Genomic DNA, 23,752 nt, shown 5'->3' on the forward strand with positions numbered 1-23,752 from the left:
GACTAAAAAGAAACCATTTCAGATTAGTAATTTAAGTGAATTTCCTTAATATGATAAAGGATTTCTAAGACAAAAAGAATTCGAACGATCACAGAATAAACACCAAAATGGGGAAATACTGAAGGCTTTCTTTTTGAAACTGGGAATAAGCAAATGACCTCTCATCACTCTTTCAGTAGTTTACTGGAATTTCTAGCCAATAGGGTAATGCACAGGGGGAAAATAGAGGATTAGAAAGGAATATATAAACTGTTGTTATTTGCTGGTTATATAATTGTGAAAATATACAGACAAATTATAAAATTAAAATTTAGCAAGATGGTTGGATACAGACAAAACTCGGCATACAAAACTTAACTTTGTTTCTCTATATCATCAGCAAACAAAATGAAATGTTAAGATGTTACCATCTGCATAGAGTTTTTAAAAACGGGAATTAGTTATAAATGTAACAAAAGATGGGAAAGATTCCCAGAAAACGAAAATATTTCTGAGAAAAAGAAAAATTGAGGGCTATATCATTTTCATGGATTGAAAGATTCGTTATTGTATGGGGTGGCCCTGTGGCCGAGTGGTTAAGTTCACATGCTCTGCTTCAGCGGTCCGGGTTTCGCCAGTTCAGATCCTGGGCGTGGACCCAGCACCGCTCATCAAGCCATGCTAAGGTGGCGTCCTGCATAGCACCACCTACAAATAGAATATAGAACTATGTACTGGGGGGCTTTGGGGAGAAGAAGAAAAAAAGATTGGTAACAGATGTTAGCTCAGGGCCTATCTTTAAAGAAAAAAAAAATTCATTATTGTAAAGTTGTCGTTTCTCTTACAGGTTAAATGCTATTCCATTTAAAACCCTAGGTGCTTATGTGGTACATAATAAGTTGATTTTAATATTTGTATGAAAATACAGAAGTCCAAGAAAAGCAAAGATACTCTTTAAGATGAAGAGGTGAAAGGATTTGTGCTACTGGATATCATGACTTATTATTATGAAGTTAACGCTAATTCAAGTCAGTATGATATTGTGCCAAGATAGGTACACAGACCAATAGAATAGAATGGGGAACCCTGAAACAGACCCATGGACAGTATATTTATGACAGAGGTGGCATTGAAGTAAGGAAATGTGCTTTTCAGTAAATATTGCTGTAACAATCCATATGGATAAGAATAAAATTGGATTCTGACCTCATTCCATACATAAAGATCAGCTCCAGATGGTTCATAAGCTTGAATGTGAAAAGCGAACACTAAAGGACTAGGATAAAGAATTTCCAGAAAGACTTCTTATCCAAGTTGTATGAAGCACTAACCATGAAGGAAAATATTTTAAAACTTGACATCAAAATTAAGAACTACTTTTTGGTCAAAAGTTTAAGAGAATGAAAAGGCAAATCACGGAGTGTAAAAAAAATAATTACAATGTTTTTAACCTACAAAAGATTCATGTCCAAAATATATAAAGAATTACCTCAAATCAATAAGAGAAAACAGCCTAATAGAAAAATGGGGGAAAAACTTGAACAGCTGCTTCACTGAAAGATTTCACTTAGCCAGTAAACACAGGTAAAGGGGAAATGCAAATTGAAAGCATGATAAAATAATCCTGTTTCCTGGTAACACAGTAGCAAACATTTAAATCTAACAGTGCCCAGTGTTGGGAAGAGTGTGGGACAAAGGGAGCTCCCATACACTGCTAAGTGAAACTTGTCAAAACAGGAGGTGAGTGAGTGATCCTTTTATGAGATCATGTCCCTCCTCTGCATAAGATTCCCCAGTGACTTTTTCAATTCAGAGGAAATCCTTATCAGGACTCACAAAGGTCCTGTACCACGTGACCCTGGCTGCTTCTGACTCCCCGGCCACTCTCCCCCTTTCTTGCTCTGCTGGAGCCACCCTACCTTCCTTGAGGCTCAGACAAGCCAGGCATTGTCTTTGCTGTTCTCCCTGCTTGGGGTTCTCCCCACACATAGCTGCAGGTACATCCATCACTTCATATCAGACTGGTCAGTTTCCCTCAGAGCGCCCTTGCCTGGCACCGTGATCCTGCCCTCACCAGCAAGCACTCTATTCCTTTCCCTTGCTTTGTTTTTCTAGATAATATGTTTAAACCCTTGACACAGGTATTTTGTCTGTTTTCCCCACTAAAATGTAAGTTTTAGGAAAGCAGTATCTGTTTTGTTCCTTACTGTATATCCTGATCCTAGAACAGCATCTGGCACATAGTAGGTACCCAAGGATATCTTTTGAATATAAGTGTTGGGTTTTTTAAAAAAGCCAGAGAAAAATACTGGAGAAAAGTGCTTTCACATCAGTTTTAGCTGCTTTTAATTGATTTGTGCTTGTTATCATAGGATATAAGTATCTACTAACATTTCTTATTTTAAAAAAAGTAAGCGTAAATTGTTTTTAATTGGTTTGGACTCTTCTAATGTTGATAATTTATAGGAGAACCCTTATGAATGGAGAAAATACGGAAATTACTAAATACAGTTGAAATAGTATATAAAAATATGTAAATAAAATGTAGGCATTTCCATTTTGAGTAGATATGTTCCTATCTGAGAGTTTTCTTTTGTTGTCCATCTCCCAGTGGGAGCGGGCGAAGTGGCCAACTTTGCTGCATATGCCTTTGCACCAGCCACCCTAGTGACTCCATTAGGAGCTCTCAGCGTCCTAGTAAGGTAAGGGACTGTGCTTCATGTGTCGAAACAGCGGGCAGTGTTGTAGTCCCTAAAGAGTGTTCAGTACCATCTAATTACACATGTTCAGAATCATTTACATTTAAACAACCTTGAGAACTTTTTTTCTAATGCTGTGTAGTAATTTGCTTTTAAAAAGTTATCTTCTGTGCATGGGCAAACTGTCAGTTTGTGCAGAAAATGCCCTTGTGTGTTGTCTTGTATTCAGAGCCAGCACTAGTTCTGCTTTGATTTCAATTTTTTTTAATTCCAAAGTTACACTTGTCACATTTATCATTTGACACATGTACATTTGGTAGGTGGGGTTTGGTGCTGAATAGATTACTATACTACAGAAAATCACGCATTGGGGCAGGGTTATGTGCCCCTGAAGACTGGCTTGGGGTCCTTGTTTGGAACGAGCAGTCCAAGACTTAATCCTATTTCTGGTATTTCAATGATTAGCCCAAAAGCTAAGCCCAGACTAAAGTCTGGATTTTGGTTACTATTCCCAAGTTGATTGCTAGGTAGGTATTGTTTTTTCAAGATAGCATGTATAAAAAACAATATTATATGTAAATTATGCAATTTTTCAAGATACTATATTATATATACTATATAAAGATATATTTTGGTACTTGTCTTTTACCCTTAATTTTCTCTATATTTTGCCATTATGTTTATAGGGTTATACTTTATTTTTTTTTAAGACTTGGATAAAACTAGCTATGAAACATTGAAATGATAATTTAATTAATAGGCAAATTATATAGAATTAAATGAACATGTAAGAAGGATACATCAACCAGTAGGGATAAATTAAAGTTGAGCAAATTTTAAGCATTGGTTTGGATGTAGATTCTTAATTAGGATATAAATTTGTACCATAGTTCCATTTATTCTAAATTTCATATTGATTTCCTACAGTAGAGAGATGGTGACTATACTGGTTTTTGTATGATGAAGCAGATGGTTCTCTTAGAAACTTTCACTTTATGATTGTGCATTTTCTTTAGCTTGGCTAAAGAATCTTTATAAGCTCATTGTTTTAGTTTTCAGTAATTTAAATTCTGAGTTGTTTTAATATTTAAAATGAGAAAAATAGCTGATTATTTTAATGTTCTCCACCTTCCCCCCATTTTAGTGCCATTCTTTCTTCATACTTTCTAAATGAAAGACTTAATCTTCATGGGAAAATTGGATGTTTGCTAAGTATTCTAGGATCTACAGTTATGGTCATTCATGCTCCAAAAGAAGAGGAGATTGAGACTTTAAATGAAATGTCTCACAAACTAGGGGATCCAGGTAAGAAAAAAGAAAAGCTTTATTATTAGTCTTACAATATTTTACTTTTTAATTTAGTTTTTGTTTTAATCCAAATTTTATGTGCATCTAAAGAGGCAAATTATTCTACATGGCTTATTATGAAAAATAAGTTGTTCTCCTCTGCCAGCTCCTAACCCCTTGTTTCTTTTGCTCTTTAATGACGTGTCTCTAAATGTGTTTATACCAATACTACTTCTTGGCTTTAGGCATTATCTATTATATCTGTTACCTGTTGAATCTATTTAGTTTTGTTTAAATGATTTGTTTACATTATTATCACTACTTTTATTCTCTCGGCTTAGACATAATACATTATGATTACTTTTCCTTTCTCGTTTGACTTATATTTTTCATGAACTACTAATTATCTTGTTTGCTTAGTTTTCTATGGATTTATCAGTCCATCTTGAAGCTCTTCCCTAGTGGTCTAATTCTGCTCTCAGTAATTTCACACAGCTTAGGTGTTCTTACAGTCTCATCTCTTATAGATCTCTCTCCGAGAGCATAGTTTGGCCTCAGTCTAGACTGGTATCTTGAGGCTGCCGACACAGTTGTCATCCTGGATTTTCCTCATCAATATCCTGGGGGATCTACTTCACTTTCTGTTTCTTCTTGGATCTCTTGTCTCTTGGGTTGACTCCTTCATTTGGTGGAGCCACTCTTGTAGGAGACAAGAAAGGCACAGAAGAGATGAGACTTTTTGAGACCTTGTATATATCAAAATGTCTTTAATCTACTGTGATCACTTGTCTTCTTACTTCCAATATTGCTGCTGAGAAATCACACGCAGTCGATTTTTCATCTTTTATACATGACTGATCTTTTGTCTTTGGAAACCTTTAGGGTGTCCTCTTTGCTGTCATTGTCTGACATTTCCCACTGACATGCCTAGGTATGGGTCAGTTTTTATCCATTGTGCTAGCTACTTAATGGATCTTTTTAACTTGAAAATTCATGCCTTACTCTAGAATTGTGAATTACTCCTTTGATATTCTTCTCTGTTTTCTCTTTGTGAAATTCTTCTTCTATTGATTGGACCTCCTGAACTAGACTGTGTATTTTCTTACCTATTTTTTCCTCATATTTTTACCATTTTGCCTTTTTGCTCTACCTTCTGGGATATTTCCTCAGTTTTATCTTCAAGCCCTTGAGTTTTTATTTCTGCTATTATATTTTTCATTTCCAAGAGCTTACTTTTGTTTTTTGATATTTTATTTTTTTGTTGTAGCAGAAAACACATAACATGTAGTTCACACTCCCAGCAGTTTGCATATGTACAGTACAGTATTGTCAGCCACATGCATGGTATCGTGCAGCAGGTCCCTGGAGAGTCTTAGTTATTTTAAAGTTTTTGCAAACTTCAATATCAGGATTATTTGTGGGCCTGTTTCTATGATCTGTTTTTTCTTTTGTTTTCAGTCATTTAGTTTTGTATTTTGGCAGTTTTGATTGAATGTTGGACATAGTATATTAAAAAGTATAAAGGCTCTAAGTGATTTTTTTTACTTCAGAGAGCTTAAGTTTCTTCTGGCAGGTAAGAGTACAGCAGCCTTCAACGTGAAGTGTTGTTTAAAGCTTTGTTGGGGCCACTTTGCATTTTTCCTTTATTTTTGGTCCTAGCCTTTCTCGCTCTCAACTGATAGCCTGGAATGTTTACTTGGACCCTCCACCTCAGCGAGCTGTGAAAGCCAGTGTCTGTCTCAGCACCCTGAGACTGTGGGCCTTTTGCTGAGCCCTCTGGTCTCCTTACCAGGCCTTCCACTTGGCTCCTCTGATGTACGTATGTACAGCTTCTGTCCCCACGAATGCCTTAAGGGGAATAGCACACAGAAATGTAGCCTCATGTCTCTTCAGTTCCGTCCTTTCTGGAGTCCTGGTCCATTTTGTCCCAATTGCTTAGGCAGCCCAAAATTCCAGCATTTTTTTTTTTTTTTTTACCTAGTCTAGCGAAACTTCCACAAGCCCCAAGTCACCACTTTCTGCTGGCTTTTATGTCCATCCTTACTCTCTGCTCTGGAATTGGCACTTGCCTCAAGGGAAAATGTAGAGGTGAATGTTGGCCTAACCTCAGAGTGCTTCCTTTTTCTCCAGATTCTCCCAAGTTCTGGCTGCTTTGATTGCTCTGGTATTTTACCATTGTCTCTCTGAGGATGTTAATGGTGGTTTTTATTGTTTTTGTGGGATGGTGATTTATCTGTTTTGAAGTTTTCCTCTGTCTACATGGAGCAAACAGAGGCTTTGCTTTTTTCTGTTTGTTTTGGTGCTTTTCTTGGTGATCCCTGGCTGCCTTCTGAAAATCAGGCTGGTCAGATTCCCAGCAAGGTCTGCTGCTTGGCTGCCGGCATCCTGGGAGTTGGTGGGAACCAGGGAGTTAATGTCATAGACGTATGCCTTACCCCAGCCCCCTATTTTTGTGCAGCACCGACATACTCAGCTGGCTCAGAGTCCTCCAGTTCGCTGTGGGAGGGGGAAAAGTCACTCAGATGTCTAGAACTGGTCAGGGATCTGGGGTCTCATTGCTTATTGAATGGATTTTCAGCCAGGCTTTGTTTTAAGTCTCCCCTTCACCCTACTTCCAGAGGTTCTTTGGAGCATTGTGTTCTGCAAACTGAGCCACTTTCTAATCTTTAATCAGTGCTGATATGGGATTCAGCTTTCTTAAAGGTGCTCTATCAGTTATTAGTTATCTTCTGCTTTCTGGCTTCCATAACATGTTGCTATCATCTCCTTACCTGTTCTTGTTTTTGTGTGTTTTCTTCTTTAAAAATTCTATTACTATTTATTTTATTAGTAGAGTTTGAGGAGCAGAGTATATGTATGTGACTTCCATGCCTCAGTTTCCTCATCTTAAAATGCAGATGATAGTATCTGTTATTACAGGGGAGTTGTGAGAATTAAATAAGTTAATCAGTGCAAATTGCTGAGAGAAGTGCCAGGTCCACAGTGCTACCCTGTTGTCAGCCATTATCGTGCTGGGTTCTGTTCTCCACATTCAACCAGAACTCCAACAGTATTCAAGTTTTGTTTACTGATTTGCTCTTAATCCCTAGATGTCTAAAAAGTTTACCTGCTTTTGGGACAAATTTGATTTGTAACTCTTGTTCTTTTTCAGTGGCTATAAGTTGTTGAGCATTCAAGGTCATCTCGTGATTTCTCTCAAGTTTCTGATTGTTCTCTTGTATCTGTCCTTGGAGTTAGTGCACTCCAGTGAGTGGGGAGTACTGAGATGCCTGATTTCATTTTCTTTGATAGAATTATCATGAGGCCTAAAATGCTACTTTAAAAATGTTAGTGATATAACAATTTGTGAATGTGAAGCATAGTTTAATCTTCCAGTGTGTACATCTAACTAAATTTTTATGAGTGTGCTTTTGCTGGGGCAGCAAAAGAAAGCTGATTTTTATGTTAGGGCCACACCTGTTCTCCTTCCTATTGAGTTAATATTTTGTTTTGGATTCTCAGTTTTCTTTTGGTACTTAAATATTTGACTAAATATAACTTTACTTTGCCTCCTCCAGGTTTTGTGGTCTTTGCAACACTTGTGGTCATTGTATCCTTGATATTAATCTTCGTGGTGGGACCTCGCCATGGACAGACAAACATTCTTGTGTATATAACAATCTGCTCTGTCATTGGAGCGTTTTCTGTCTCCTGTGTTAAGGGCCTGGGTATTGCTATCAAAGAGCTGTTTGCTGGAAAGCCTGTACTGCGACATCCCCTGGCCTGGATTCTGCTGTTGAGCCTTATAGTCTGTGTGAGCACACAGATTAATTACCTGAACAGGGCCCTGGACATATTCAACACTTCCATCGTGACTCCAATATATTACGTATTCTTTACAACATCAGTTTTAACTTGTTCAGCTATTCTTTTTAAGGAGTGGCAAGATATGCCTGTTGATGATGTCATTGGTACTTTGAGTGGCTTCTTTACAATCATTGTGGGAATATTCTTATTGCATGCCTTTAAAGACGTCAGCTTTAGTCTAGCAAGTCTGCCTGTGTCTTTACGAAAAGACGAAAAAGCAGTGAATGGCAATCTCTCTAATATGTATGAAGTTCTTAATAATAATGAAGAAAGCTTAACCTGTGGAATTGAACAACACACTAGTGAAAATATCTCCCGAAGAAATGGAAACCTGACAGCTTTTTAAGAAAGATGTAATTAAAAGGTTAATCTATAATTGTGTTATAAAGTGAATTTGAATATCAGAATGTGTCTGAAAAAGCATTGTTCTCAATGTTCTCTAGAGACAATCTTTTTTTTTTTTTTGAGGAAGAATAGCCCTGAGCTAACGTCCGCCACCAATCCTCCTCTTTGCTGAGGAAGAGTGGCCCTGAGCTAACATCTGTGCCTGTCTTCCTCTATTTTATATGTGGGACGCCTGCTACAACATGGCTTGATAAGTGGTGCATAGGTCCGCGCCCAGGATCCGAACTGGCAAACCCCAGGCTGCCAAAGCAGAGAGCGCGAACTTAACTGCTGTGCCACCAGGCCGGCCCCTAGAGACAGTCTTTTTTTAAGATTTCGCTAATTCGGACCAAGAAATTACTTTTATTTAAATGATGGTAGCTCACTAAAATTACCTCCGTATATGGCCAGTTCCTATTAACACTGTATTATTGTAGAGGTATTTTAAATTTTTCTTCACCGAAATCTAAAAGCACTAATGACAGTTTTAAGTCTATAAAAATGCTTTATTTTTTCACTGGTGATGAAAGTCTAAAATGTACATTTGTCATCCCCACTCCATCAATCTCTGACCATTTTAAGGCTTTTTGATTTAAAAAAAGAGCAAAATTATCCCAACACATTGTCCTATGACTTACCCTACCTATAAAAATGACTCCTGTTTGATGAATTCTTTTAATTTTGAAATGTTAGCTTAAAAGAATATCAAGTTATTAAATGAAGGAAACTCATTTACAAAACAAAAAAGGGTAAGAAATCGCCCCACCAAAATATTTCCCAGGCTGTGACCTGTCACCACACACATTCAATGGCCTTCCTAGATGACACTTGGTTAAACCAGTGCTGGTACCTGGAACCTTGATTACCATCTTAGATCAGCTCTTGTACTTTTCAATATATTTTCATAATGAGGTATTATGTCATTTAGATCTTCTAACAAGTCTGGGAAATAAAGTCAGAAGACTAGGGTAATTTCTTAAATTTAGCTCATGTTATAATAAAAAGAAATTGAAACAAAGTTCTTTTCTAAGTCTGAATGCTTAGAACAAACTTAAGATGTTTGTAAAATATGATTTCTTTGTACCAAGTATTTTACTTAGCTTAGGAGTTCATTTGGACCACTATATATATTGGCCTTTTAAAAATGTCCTTGAAGAAAAATGTTTACAGACAATTTCAAATGTATGCAAAAAAGGTAGACTAGTATAATGAACTCTATCCAGTTTCAGTACCTATCATCATAGCAATTAATTGGCCTTAAAAAAAAGAAAAGTTGACAATTTCCAACTGGGCAGTAAGGAAGAAAACAGGCTTGTTCCTACTCTGCTGCTTCTGCCCAAGGTCACACAGCTTGACCCCGTAGTGTAACCAGCCACCACGGGTGCCTCACTGTCCTTGCTCTGAGCAGGCAAGAGCCTCCCTTGGTAGATGGCACTAACAGTCCACACAGCTCTCCACTGGCTTTATCAGGGCAGAGTTGACAGTCTCCAAGTTTTATGAAATAAATTCCCCTTTTCCTGGTGTTTATTATTGACCCTCTAAGGAGGCTTTTTCTGCCTCCCCCCATGTAATTTTAATACCACAGATAACACTGTATATTTGTTGATGTGCTGTATCTATCTGTGCTTCATAAATAATAATAGAATGAGAACCAGTTTTCACCCTTGGGTGTGATCATGCCCTCACTGAGAATGCAGAGGTTAATAATAATAAATCTTAATTATTTAACATAGCACTTGAAATTGTCTTGTACATAACTGTTTACCACATTTTATTTGGTTTATAATTCTTATAAAACTCAGTAATATTATTTAAAGTGTTTATCTTAAAGTAATTTCTCATCATATTCTATACTTTTAATATAGAGTGAGCACAGATACTGCCTCTTAATCTGTAGCAGAATGCTGGGCCAGGGTGATTGTTCCCATACGAAAAAGAACATTTTTAGGTAACTTTAAACAGTACAGTGGTGTAATTTACAGACTTTATTTCCAGTAGCACGTATGATGCTCCTGGTTTGGCGTTCCATTTCCAAAGCCATATAGAAGTTACTCCCCATCATGATCTCCTCCTTTCTCGCAAGGCTGCAGGTGACCTAGACTCAGACCTCCTGGCCTGGTCTGTGCACAGGGGTAAGCAGAGGAAGGACCTTGCCGAGACTAGGGCACAAATCGTCAGAATAAATGAATGAACGCAAATAGGTTTCATTAGTTTTATTTCTGTAACATTTAAGTTATAATTCACAAATCAGGTTTTGTCACAACTGCATTTAGAAGCAGAGGAATCAAGTTAACTATGTTCTGTAACACTGACACCAAAAAGGGGGAGAGAACAATGACTTAGAAAAGGTTATTCATAAAAGACCATCAGAAAAAGCCCTAAATAAAAGCTAAATAATTAACTATTAAATTTAATTCTAATCAGTAACAGATTTTATTACAATTAGCTGGTATTAAGTTTCTTGCTTAAGTCCATAAACCTTTCCCTAAACATTACTGATCCTTTGCTAAGGGATAAATGGATGAACTCAGCAGCACTTTATGACTTAGCTAGCTGTTGGAACATTCGACAGAAAAATGGAAAATAATTTTGTAAGAACATGATGGCAACAATCAGCAACCAATATCCTCAGACTTTCTAATTATCAAAAGCATATACAATTTTACTCTAGAAAAATAAGTCAATTTTATAAAATTAAGCTTTTGGATTGAAAAGCACCCCCTTTAACAGGTACAGAGATACTGAAAAATAGTCCCTAAAAATCTTACTAAATAGGGTATAGAAAGAGAAACATGCCCTTATAGTTATTAAATGCAGTCAGCACTGAGACTCTTCAAAAACAGGTGAGATACATGCCCTCAGCTGCTGGCCAGGGACTGGTGGATAGGTGGCTGAAAGCAACGAACGTGCTCCACAGGTGTGCTCTCTCCATCACCTGACTTCAAGTACTTGTCCAAGATAGTGATTATCTCATCATTTAGAATCTGGAACTTGCGAATTCTTTCTACCATCTTCTTTAAAGGCTACAACAGTTAAAATTAGGATGTTTTACTATTAAAACATATTTTTCATGTTTTAAAATGTCAAGATATTCATATTTTCTCAGAAAAATTGACAAATTATTGACACACACCGTCTCTTTAATGCAACTACTGGAACAACGAATATACTTTGCATTTCTCTGTTGGTTTCATGCTACTAACTAGATTCCCCCATTTGTACAACTTACAGACTTATTCATTCAACAAACAGGTACTAAGAACCTGTGCTAAAAGCTGTGATTATAAAGAGGAAGATGATATGGTCAGTGGAGAAAGACCAGTAATCTAACACAAGTTTTAGATTTCCAGTTATTGTGGATAGGACACTTTGACAGACTCTTCTCTTATAACAAAACTGCATACAGAACACACACACGACAACAGAAAAAACTTTAAAAAGCATTGGTGATTCTGCCTATGCAGGAGGTAAAGCAGAAGCCAGGACTTCCTCAGGGACAGATGCCACCAGTAGCAGTGGGGTGAAGTTGGATAAGCCTGGGCTGTAAGCAAGCCAGACTATACCTAGAGACTCCCCATGTAGCCAGGACCCTATAATTAGGCTAAAGTGGTCCCTAGTTGGTAACAGCCCTTGGAGATGAGAAGCAAATGAAAATCTTGGGAGAAAAGCAATCCAAATTAAGTTCAAACAAGAGCTGACAAAAAATCCAACACACAAGGAAACATTTCATAGTTTTAGATACCTCTCAAGGCCTCAGATACTAGAACTAAAAGATATAGAATATAAAATACATGAAATGTGTAAAGAAATAAAAAATGGAAAAAATTCAATGAAGATAAAATGATCAATTACCACGAAGATATGAAGAAGAACCAAACTGAACTTTTAAATATAAACTAATGATTTTCCAAAGTAAAAACAGTAAACACAGAGCTGAAGTAAATTAGTTAAGAGAAGAAAGTACTCCAGGTACGGTTGAGGGAGTCAAGGAAATGGAGGTGTAGGAGGTAAAGAGTGGCCTCTCAAAGATGTCCATGTCTCAATACTTGGAACCTGTGAACATGTTCTTTGGCAAAAGGGACTCTGCCACGTAGTTAAGGTTACAGAGAGAGAACCCTGGATTATCCAGGTGGACCCAATCTAATCATATGAGCAGAGAACTTCCTCCAGCCGGAGGCAGGAGAGATGTGGCAGAAAGGAAAATTGAAAGATGGGAAGTGTGAGAGGGACTTGACTTGCCTTGGCAGGAGGGGGGCCACGTAGAAAGCATGAGAAGGGATGTGGGCTAAACAGCTATCAAGCAAAAGGGCACCTCAGTCCTCCAACTGCAAGGAACTAAATCCAGCCAACCACCCAAATGAGCCTGGAAGCAGATTCATCCTCAGGCTCCAGGAGCATCCAGCCCTACAGACACACTGATTTGGGCCTTGTTAGACTGTACACAGAGGACCCAACTGAGCCATGCTGTACCCAGACTTCTGACAGAGAGAACTGTGAGATGATAATGGATGTTGTTTTAAACCACTACATCTGTGGTAATTTGTTACAAGGGCAATAGAAAAACTAATATAATAGTGTATTAGTTAGTGTATAAAAAACACACTTTGACTACAACAAACGAAGCCAGAAGACTGGAATAGTATGCCAATAATCTGAAAAGGCTGATCCTATAAGGCTCTATAATATCAAGTAGATCTAAGTTCCTTGAAAGAGAAGGAAAATGGAACAATTAGTATTCTAACTTCTAAGCTACTTTACTTAGCGATTATATTTAGATTCATTTTAGAAATGAAAACAAAACTTATGTACTGGGATAAACAACACTCCCAGAAAAACTTTTAATAAACAAAGTATGCTTTTTTGGTGACACTTCCACATACCACGTTTTTGATAATCTCATCTTTGCCATCATGTTTCTGGACTTTAAGTAGATGGTAGCAGAAATCCAGTACAGCAAAGCGCCGCTGTTGCCCAAGAAGTACAATGATCATACAGCCAGCCCAGTGGAGCCCATCACCAAAACACTGCCTGGAAACAAGAAGCAGTGAGTAGACGGGGTGATCAATAAAAAATTATGAAGTCTTTCATGAGTCTGTCCCAGATGTCAATGACCAAGTCATCTGCTGGGAACAGGCCAAGAAGGGAATGCTGAGCAGCAGGTGGTGGGTCCCTGTTTTTGGTAAACACCTCTTCTGCGTTCTGGCACACTGTCTCCTAAACTTCTTTTAGATCGTGGACCCTCCATGAAGAATGACTTCAGGAAAACTGGATCCCATATCTAGAAAAATGCCCACCTGACTTGCATAAGTTTTCACGGGTTCAGAGACTCCCAAAAGCCTAGCCCTGAGTCACCTTCTGGGCATCAAGTAAGATCTTCCACATAAGTGGCTTTATAGCAGCTCAGCAGATTTCTAGTCTATTTCTAGAGGAATGCGGTCTTCTGTGTTAGCCCATGGCCAGCTTCCATTGTTCCCACCTCCCTGTCCACTGAGCACACACTTACTCGACCGTAAACTCGTGTGTTCCGACGGGAATGCAGTAGACAAACTGCATGGCGCTCCACAGTCTGTGAAACTCAACACACTCATCCACATGCATGACTCCATTGCTGGGCAGAGGCCCACGCCAGATGGGGTCATCCAGAAAGGTCCGGATCCGAGTCAGGATGACTTCAAACATAGACAGGCCACAGCAGAGACGCTCCTTTGTCAGCAAGTCCCCCTCTCTTGCAATTGCAATTTGCTGTAGGAAGGACAGAATATTGAGGCCACAACAGGAGGCAGAGTGCTGAAACCAAACTACTCTCGTTTTGATCTGACTTACTGGAAACTATCTTAGCTCGCAGAAGAGGACTTTTAGAAATAAGCACCAACAAAGAAAATATGTCAGCTCTTACCTATATGTCTTACAAGATTAAACATATGTCACAGTCAAGCTGTTCTCAAACGGGAGTGGTTTTGCCTCGAGGACATGTGGCAATATGTGGAGACATTTTTGTTTGTCATAGCTTAGGGTGGGTCTAGTGGCATCTAGTGGGTAGAGGCTGGGGATACTGCTAACCATCCTAGAGTTCATAGGACACTCTCCATAACAAAGAATTATGTAGGCCAAAGTGGCGACAGTGCTAAGACTGAGAAACCTTGATCTAGCTTAAAATGCTATAGAATCATGGGACTCTACCCTGATACCTTGCCTCCTATCTCAGAGACTCCCACTCTCTTCTGTTCTTAAAAACCTATGAAAAGCCTTCTTCATGAAAGGATGGACAACAAAAACCAGTGACATTGTTTACATCTTACATGCCAGGTGATGTTCTAAGCCCTTTTACGTATGTATTAGCTCATTCAAACTTCCCAACCACCTGTGCCGAGGTCTCGTTAGGAAACCCCCCCGAGACACTGAGGCCTGAGTAGGCCCCTCAGCTCATGATGACTTCTGTCTGGGTTTCACCTACAGCCTGTGCTCTCCAGCCCCAACCCCCCGATGACCTGGTGTGGACGCCCAGCTTGCAACAGAGACAGCTGTCACTGCACACATTACCTGAGGGGTCCCCAGTCTCTCAATCAGAGGGACGAGATGCAGCGGGGCATATTTTGATTCTAGTCTTTTCATTTTGGCATCAAGTCTCTCCCCCTCTGCAGTGGAAAAAATATTTTATACTCTGTTCCTTTGTATGAAAAACAATTGCAAAAGGTTAATTTTGTCAGAAAAAAATAAATGACAGATTTTTAAGTTAGCATCATACAGATTCTCTGGAAATTCTTTCACAGAACTGGCTCATCTGAATTTTAATTCAAACCGACAGAATTGCTTTTCTGTTCAATATTCACTTTTTAAAACTTACTGGAAATTACAAAAGTGATCAAAAGGAGAGACTAGTACAATGAACCCTCTGTGCCATCTGCTGCAATGATTATCAACTCACGCCACTTGTTTCATACTCAACACCCCAGTCCCATGCTATCTGGAAGCACATCCAAGACATATCATTTCAGCCCTAAATATTCCAGTTATTCAATACTCGTTTAACTACGTTACACTACCAATTACCCCCAGTTATGACTCAACAGATGGCAAACTCAAACAAAAGTGGCCTTGCGTTCTCTGGCCACACAGACCATGGTCACCTCTGCAAAGGACAGTCTAGAGTCCCTAGTCAGAGGGACACAGGCTCACCTTTCACGTGGACTCTTGGGAGAATGTTCTGAAAGGGTGCTGCATGCAACAGGTCACATACTTCTTCTAAAGACTGAGAAAGAAAGAGAAGGTTCCATCAGGAAGTTTCTCTCACCATAAACACGGACAGACAAATCTGGTGCTGAAAACAAGGTACATCTTTGCCATTTAATGTAAAATAAACACTGGAAGCAGCATCATGCAACAGAACTCTTTGGGATGATGGAAATGTTCTACATCTGTGCTGTCCATTACGGCAGCTGCCAGGCACATGTGCGTATTAAGTACATGGAATGTGGCTAGTGCACCTGAAAAACGGAATTTTTAATTTTATTTACTTTTAATTAAATGTAGACATAAGTAAAATCCAACATTGAATGTGGCCTTTGTTTTCCAGGATTTATCAGTCTGGCAGCCCTACCCGCAAGTTTGAGACCAGCCCCTTAAGAACCAGAGTTTATAACAAGACACTACGGCAGAGACAGGAAGAAGGGCGCTTCCTCTGCAAACAGTGCAGGCGGCGGAAACAAAGGGGCAGCATCGCTTTTGTACGCAGCATTTACTCATTCCCCTCAGAGCCCCAAACAAAGTTCTGGACAGTTGCCCTGAACCTGTAGCTGGATCAAAAACTCCTTTAACGAGGTATAAAACCCTACACTATACAAGGCTCGTTCTCCAGAATAATGCAATGTGGAGAGAAAATTTACTTCAACATCAGGGGTTGCAGAATTCCTAAAACCCCACCATGAGCCCAAAGATGGTCTAGAACAGGGCATCCTTCCAGAGTCTGAGGGCTCTTATACCTCAAGGAAGGCCCCTTGGATTGTGGTACCTTCACCACGGAGAGGCAGGAAAGGAGAATGGGCTCTTGTGTCCCCTACTCTATACCCAGCCTGAAATCTTATGATTCCATAGTAATAAAGCAAATTATTAAACAAAGAAATGGTTATCAGAAACTTAAGACATATACTGACTGATGAGATTTTTCCTTCTGAGGATCTCCCTAAAGATGATGCCAAAGCTAACATCAAGAAGAGGAAGAGTTTTTACACTCATTGAGTGTCTCATTGTCACTTAACATAAACAGAGTGAAGCAGCTAGTCAGCCGCCACCTGCTCCACCAGGACCTTCCAGACGGAGACTGACCCCTCCACACCCTGTCTTCTGTTTCTAAGGCCAGAAGCAGTGCTTGAGCCCTTCATGTAGGATATATGTAATAGAAGCCACCTCCGGGCGAGTGCAAACAGGAGCACCTCCCCTGGGCAGGTCAAGGAGGTGTGGGGGGAGGAGAAAGGGACAAACTAAAACAAGGGAAAGGATCAGATGGGGACCGCACACTATATAAACACATAAAAGGAGGTGATGTTAGTGGAATACTACGCAGCTATAAAAAGGATGAGGAATGTCACCACTTACTAATGTGGAGGGGTCTCCAGGATGTATTTACTATCAAGTGACAAAAGCAAGGTGGAGAAGGGCGATTGGACTGGCTGCACCCACAGACGGTAGGAGGGCAGCTGGAAGGTGACTGACACAAGAAAGTGGCCAGGCCAATGGACTGAGGAAGGGAGACTTCAATAAGGGAAGAGAGCTGCTGGTGGGAAGGCTGGGGCAGAGCCACACGGGGGGAATTCTGCAGGTGGTAAAGGGCCTGCCACCTGGCAACACCACCCCAAAGGGGCTGACTGGCCATCTGTGCTGCTTCCAGGTACCACTGTCACTGAGTTCAAATCTTTGCCCCTAAACCAAACCAGGAAAAAAGTGTGAGAACAGCATTAAAAACAAGCAATCTAGAACTATTCTAAAACAAAAAGTTTATTAACATGCACAAGCTAAAAAAAGCTACATTACCAAAACATTTAGGTTGGTTTTAGGGAGTCTTTCACAAAGCTAGAAGATTTATCTATCCAATGCACAGATTCAGAATAAGATCAACATTTTTCACTACTGAATCAAATACTGGTGCCAGCCGGAGCCACCACTGCATGGCCTCACTGGACAGGACCCCTGGGGCCCCACCCACACACTTGGTGCCCTCAGCAAGTGGGTGACGGTTACCCTACTTTTCTAATGTTGTGACAAGTTGAAGGGCACATTTTCTCTTAATATCTTCATTTACAATAGTGGGAGCCTATGCAGATGCCAAAACATACTTTATTACCACCTTCTTTGGAGAGATCAAAATAACCACCAAGAAGACATCTACCCCTGGGTTGGATAGGACTTGGGCATAACCATCTGAGATGCAGTCAGAGGAGCCATGCCGTCTTCCAACTTGGAGAGCCCCACCCTGGCAAACCTATTGGAAAACATCACCCCTTATTTCCAAAAGGACAAAAGCAACACCACAAAACTCTAATCTGGTGCTGGGCCTGGAAGCAGACTCGTCCAACACAGAAGGAGTAGCTTCTCACCACCTCTACAAGGTGCGCTGACAGGAGGGGCCAGAGAAGGCAGAGGCAAAGGGGCGACAGGGAGCAGAGGGTGGGAGAAGGAGGGGCCAAAGGCATTCCTGCAAGGCACGGCTACCCTGTCCACAAAAACCACACATGGTGCTCACAAGAGCCCTCAAGCATGGGCCGAGGAATCTGCAGTGAAAACAAAACTGCACTCAACTGCATTGTAGATTGCCCTTTTCATTCACTTTTATTCATTGTTCGAGAAACATCCATCCACTCCTTAGCCGAGGTTTGCTTTAAGATCAAGTGACCACCATTTACAGCCTCTTTCCCAGGTAGCCAGCACTGTGCTTGTCACTAAATGGAGCTAAGTCCAGAGGCAAAGACTTGAGACACAGGCCTTGGTCTCAGAAGGAAGACACCGGGGATCCGTGTCAGCTGGGCGCCGGAGACCGGGCACTTACCAAGCTCCCAAGACCTAGAAGAGCCCTTCACTGAGGCACCAGTTCCCACAGGACTGTGGTGAGCCTTGAAGAGTGCTGGACAACTCTCAGAGGGATTTTGTGCGAGAGGCAACAGGTATAATTTAAGAATCTGGGTGGGCACGGATCGCATTGGTTCCAGATTTTCTCTTTGCCTAAGTTTCTAAGAGAGCATCACACTCCTTCCTGAAGCCAACAAATGTCCGGTCATTGCCCTGACGGTGAGTACAGACTGTTCCTTTGAGCTGACGAGAGACAAGTACTGTTTCTTCAGCTTCAAACCCCCGTGGTTCTGTAATTATTTTATGTTCATACAAGGCCTCCTTGACATCTTCTATTTTGGTAAAGAAAAGCTTTTGACAGTTTATCTTATTTGCTAAAGGGGAAGCTGGACCAGAAAAGAAACCCGCCGTCTAACAGTTCCCTGGCACTGACTAAATCAATTCTATAAGGCAGTCCCCCTTCAGTAAAACTCCCCGACCCTGACCCAAGCCAGTGACTGAAAGGCCTCTTCAGGCTTAGATGTACGTGGACGAAAGAGACTGCACCTTACGTTGTATATTCAGGAAAAGCCACCTGAAGGAAATTTTCCTATATTAAATAGCTAAAATTCATGATGAGAGATTACTATTTAAAGGAATTCTTCCTAATTTATCTGGCTGTTAAAAATTTACATATATTTAGGTAAAAGAGTCAGTCCTCCCCAACACGTTCCTGGAGGAGGCTGCCCTAAACACTGGCTGCTTACTGGTCCGGTCAGCCTGCCTGCTTCTTGGGAACTGCTGACCTGCCCTGTGACTCTGGTGGGTTCTCCAGGTCCTGCCATCACTCCTGCTGTGGGAGAGGGCAGCACGTGACGGGCTGCTCACTCAGGGTCCATGCCGAGTCTCGAGTGGTAGGGACAACGAGGGCCTGGGAGTCACCCCCTTACCACTACATGGAAAGGGTCTGCCTAGGAACACAGCAACACAAAGGGAAGCCAAAAGACACAGGCCCTGACAGGAGGCTATCAGCTCCTGGATGTGTCCACACCGGCCTGGGATTCCCTGACATATGAGCCAACATGTTTTCTTTTTTGTGTATGCGGGGGTAAGGTGGGCAGTCCAGTGGCTCAGCCCCTGGATGCCTGGCAGTCTGACTGCCACGCCTGAACTGTGCGCTGGGCACCCTGGCCCACGTCACTGCAAAGCATGACCCTGCCTTTGCCAGGGCCCTGAAGACAAGAGACTGCTTTAAGAAGCAACATAGCAAAGATCTCCCCAAACTGGTCTAGAGATGCAATGCAATCCCTATTGGAATGCCAATATGCTTCTTCAATACAACTGGCAAGCCGGTTCTCATACTTTCAGAGCAGAGCAGAGATCCATGAAGAGGCAACACACTCTTGAAGAAGAGGAAGGTAAGAAAACATGCCCTGTCAGGTATCAGGTATCAAGACTTAAGTTAGAGCTATAATGAGTAAGACAATGTGTTATTATGCCACGGACAGACAGGTAGATCAACGAGACATGGCAGAAAGCCAAGAAAGAGACCACAGAAAGCAGGTAGGTGAGAGGGAGACACTGCAGATAAGCAGGAAAGGAGGAGTCCTTCAGCCACTGGAGGAAGGACAGCTGGTTACCCAAAGGGAAAGAAAGAAACTTCATCCACTTCTCACATCACATACAAAACCAGTTCCAGGAGGATTATAAACTTAAATGTACAAAGCAAAACTTAAAACGTTTAGATAAAAAGATAAAAGAATATCTTTATGATCCCTAGGTAGGGAAGAACTTCTTTAAAAAGATACAAGTGCTAACCATAAAAAAAAAGACTACATTCAAATTAAGAGTATCAGTTTTTGACGAATCACCACTATTGGGATGCAAAGATAAGCCACAAACAGGGAGAGGTATTTGCAATATGTGTAATACATAAAGGATATATAAAGAACTTCTATAAACAAGCTGTAGAAAAATGGGCAAAAGACACAAATAGAGCATTTAACAAAACAGGAAGAACCAAGCAACAAACGAAGATGCCCACCTCCTTGGTCATGAGGGAAAGGCAGAGAAGGCCAATGAGATTCTCTGTTACACTCACTAGGCTTTCCAATTCACAACTGCCAGGTGACATGATATACAAGGGACAGAGGGACGGCCACAAATGATACCACAAGGAGGCAATCAGTGGAGAAAGTGGCTCTCCCACCATGCGATTGCTTAGTGGTGGTGGGCTGCTACTTTATTATGCTGTCCACCACAGCAGTCATGGGACACGTGTAGCTATTGAAAAGTAAACTAATGAAAATTTAAAAATCAGTTTTTCAGTCACACTGAGCTGCATTTCAAGTGCTCCACAGACTCAGATATGGAACTTTCCATCACTGCAGACAGTTCTCATGGAAGCCGTGCTTTATACCTTACATGTAGCAAATATGCATAATAAAACATTTTTACAACGCTCACATGGTAAAACATTCTTCAATGAAGAGCTACACTGCATTTTTGTTTTTCAATTGTCAGAAACAAATTCAAATTAATCTAGATAGTCACAAAAAAAGAATGGGGCTTTACAACACTTACTCCCCTTACTCCCATGAATAACCCCAATAAATCAAGCCTCTAAAAGATGTCTCCTTCTGTCACCTGTGGGGAGTGACTCAGCACAGCATGGGGTGGGGCCGGGTTGCCCACTCACCAGGCTCTGCTCGATGAGCAGGCAGAAGAGGACAGCGTTGCCCACCTCCCGCAGGTTCTGGAAGCACACCGTCTTCAGCTCTGCATACTCAACGATGTCCTTCAACTGGTGGTGGAAGAACTCCAGGATGCCTGCAGTGGCAGAGAGTGAGTGGTGGGGTTGGGAGAGGTTGGAGGGGCTGAGCCTCAGCAGGGCACAGGGTTCAGCCTGGGCTTCACAGCCAGGAGACCTCTGCAAGCCACAAAACATTCTCTGACACTGCCACCATGCCCGCTATGGAGATGACCACAAGTCACCTCACCCCAACATCTTCCCTGCAACAGTAGTTTGTCTACCACCTGGGCCCTGGGCCTCGGCTGCAGGGCTTCTTTCTTGGTCAGGCTGTATCTTCCAAGGAGGCACCACATTACAAGAATAAATGAGAAAGACCACATTGTCATCTCCAGCAGAGGCAGAAACAATATTTGATAAAATTCAATATCCCTTCACAGGCATAGAAAGGGATGTAGTCAATCTGATCAGCAATGTCTACAAAAAACCTGCAGCTAACAGCCTATTCAGTGGTGAAACCTGCAAGCTTTCTCCCTGAGCTCCAGAGCAAGACAACGCATCTTCACCATAGTCCTCGAGGCCCTGGACATTGTAATAAGGCGTGAAAAGACACAAGGTATAAAGACTGGAAAGAAAGTCAATGTTCCCTCACTTGATCTATACTTTCAATGCTGACCCAGTCAAAAATCCACAAGCTGACTCCAGAATTTATATGGTCATGCAGAAGACCTAGAATAGCCAGAAGAACCCTGAGAAGAATAAAGTGGGAGATCTACCAGATTTCAAACCCTCATCCCAACAGGTCGGGCCTTGAATGCCATTCCACAAGGACCCGAATTGCCCTGACTGCCTGAGAGGCTCTCCCTTCCTCACCATGTCCACACCTCTGTTCTCAACATTCCTTGGTGTGAACTCATCCCTCTAGGGGAAAAAACACTCCTTCACGTGTGTCATCCCCCAACAGGCACATATGAGTGTGACCTGTCAGCAACATGGCTTTACCCACGAGGTGATGCCCATGTACCTGGGCTATACCAGCCTCTGTGCTGACACCGGGTGGCAGTGGGCAAGAGATGTGACGAGCAGCCCTGCGGGCCACAGCTCTGCCCTAGACCAGCTTGGAATTTGGCCTAAATGGCTTCATCTTCAACATTTAAAATTCCCATCTCTAGTCAGGATATGAGCACTAGTTTTATTTTCCCGGCATTACTCATCTACTTTCTGACAATGAATTGAAGTTAAGTTCTCCTAAGCAAGGCCACACCAATGGTTATTTCCCTTCACAGTGGCTCAATGGGTCGTGTCACCATGTCCTCAAACACAGGAACAGCCCTGTGCAGGTACTGGGCACCACCTGGGAGCTCAGCCATACCAGCCGACTACTCATCAGAACGTCTCTCATTGGTGACCATGAGTGGACCCAAGTCACTTAATGAGACAGCTGTCCACCTTTCAGGAAAGTGTTATAAGATAGGAGACAAAAGGCAGTTTTCCTAAGAGACAAGGGCTCCCATGGTCCAATTTTATCCTGAACAATACTTCTGGGATCATTAGGCTGTTTATTTGGATAGCCCCAATCAGCTTCTGTCAGGCACATGGGCCTGGCACCCTGAACGGCCCATCTGTCCTAGAGCCCCACAGCTCCAGAAGGGAAGCCTGCCCTACAGAGGGACAGACTGCACTGTGGGAAAGCAGTGCCTTCATGGGGCGCCCTTGAGGCCTGGTCCCGTCAAGCCCAGCAGAGCAGTTGGACTGGGTAGTCAGCTTCCTGCCCCTCCCTGGGTTGGTGATCTTCAAGGTCCTGGTGTTGTGGGGGAGCTGAGGGGCACAGGGTTCAGAGCCCTGTTACCCGTCGACAACTAAGAGGCATTGGCTTCTCCCACAGCTTCCTCCCCCCAAAACGGTGACTCCAACACACCTTCGGCACACCTGCCCCAGCTGACAGACTGGTCTGTTTGTTCTACTGGAAACAATCAAGCTCTGCATGGGCTCCTGCCTCCTCCCACCCGGGGAAAGCGGGTGAGATCCATGTCAGTAACGCTCTTTACTGTGGCCTGAGGGCTGACGTTCGCCCTCCCCACCATACCCAGGGAGGCACCATGCTCACCGGGAGAGCCGTACTCATGCCGGGGCAGGCGGCAGATCTTGGGCATCACCTCCATCAGCGTCTTCACATACTGCAGGATCGTGCCTTGCAGCTGTGGGAGAGACAGGCTGTGTGAGCCTCCGGCTGCCACTGTCCTGGAGGCTGTGGGCAGTGCACGGGGACTTCTGAGAAAGAGTCTGTTAGTAAAACATCTGGTTATGCCCAGGACTGAGAATCACTTTGGCTGAGAAAGGAAATTCCATCCACAAAAAGAAAGCAGCTTCCACCAGGGTGACTTGACACAACTGACTAAATGATGTTCTAAAACACAACTCCCCTTTCAGGAGGCAAGTGGCCTGACACATTTCTCAGAATGATACATTGTTAAGCAACACATGACTGTATTCTAATTGGTTTTTGATCGTGACCTACACAGTTGCAGATTTTGTCAACTTCTCAGAATTTTGTCAGCTTTTGCTTTGCACTGCTAATGATCGTATCATCTTCCTGATGGATAGCTATTTTACTTATGTGGCCATAAACTCTGCTTCAAGCTTCCTCTTGACTAGTATGTGAATCATGGAAAAGACATGAAAATCTATATTTGGCAATAAAGAACATTAAAGAAATGGGCTTGATACCGGCTCAACACAAAGTTGACATAAGCGAAGCCATACTGTAGAA

At 41.7% G+C, this 23,752-nt stretch overlaps 2 protein-coding genes across 4 annotated transcripts in view; one reads left to right on the forward strand and one right to left on the reverse strand.

The window, feature by feature from the left end:
- Positions 1–10,393, forward strand: part of NIPA2 (NIPA magnesium transporter 2) — a 39,545-nt gene extending 29,152 nt beyond the window's left edge. For all 3 annotated transcript variants that reach the window (XM_023652145.2, XM_003363643.5, XM_003363641.5), the window contains 3 exons: positions 2,591–2,681; positions 3,823–3,983; positions 7,523–10,393. In XM_023652145.2, the coding sequence (XP_023507913.1) occupies positions 2,591–2,681; positions 3,823–3,983; positions 7,523–8,157 (887 nt within the window). In that variant the 3' untranslated portion in view covers positions 8,158–10,393. The remainder of the gene's footprint in view (positions 1–2,590; positions 2,682–3,822; positions 3,984–7,522) is intronic.
- CYFIP1 (cytoplasmic FMR1 interacting protein 1) overlaps positions 10,394–23,752 on the reverse strand; it is a 92,388-nt gene continuing 79,029 nt past the window's right edge. Inside the window, 7 exon segments of the mRNA XM_070231499.1 lie at positions 10,394–11,218; positions 13,076–13,223; positions 13,699–13,937; positions 14,736–14,830; positions 15,372–15,444; positions 20,932–21,062; positions 23,090–23,180. Coding sequence (XP_070087600.1) covers positions 11,054–11,218; positions 13,076–13,223; positions 13,699–13,937; positions 14,736–14,830; positions 15,372–15,444; positions 20,932–21,062; positions 23,090–23,180 — 942 coding nt within the window. The 3' untranslated portion in view covers positions 10,394–11,053.

Source organism: Equus caballus, chromosome 1 (assembly GCF_041296265.1).
Source record: "Equus caballus isolate H_3958 breed thoroughbred chromosome 1, TB-T2T, whole genome shotgun sequence".
NCBI lineage: Eukaryota > Metazoa > Chordata > Mammalia > Perissodactyla > Equidae > Equus > Equus caballus.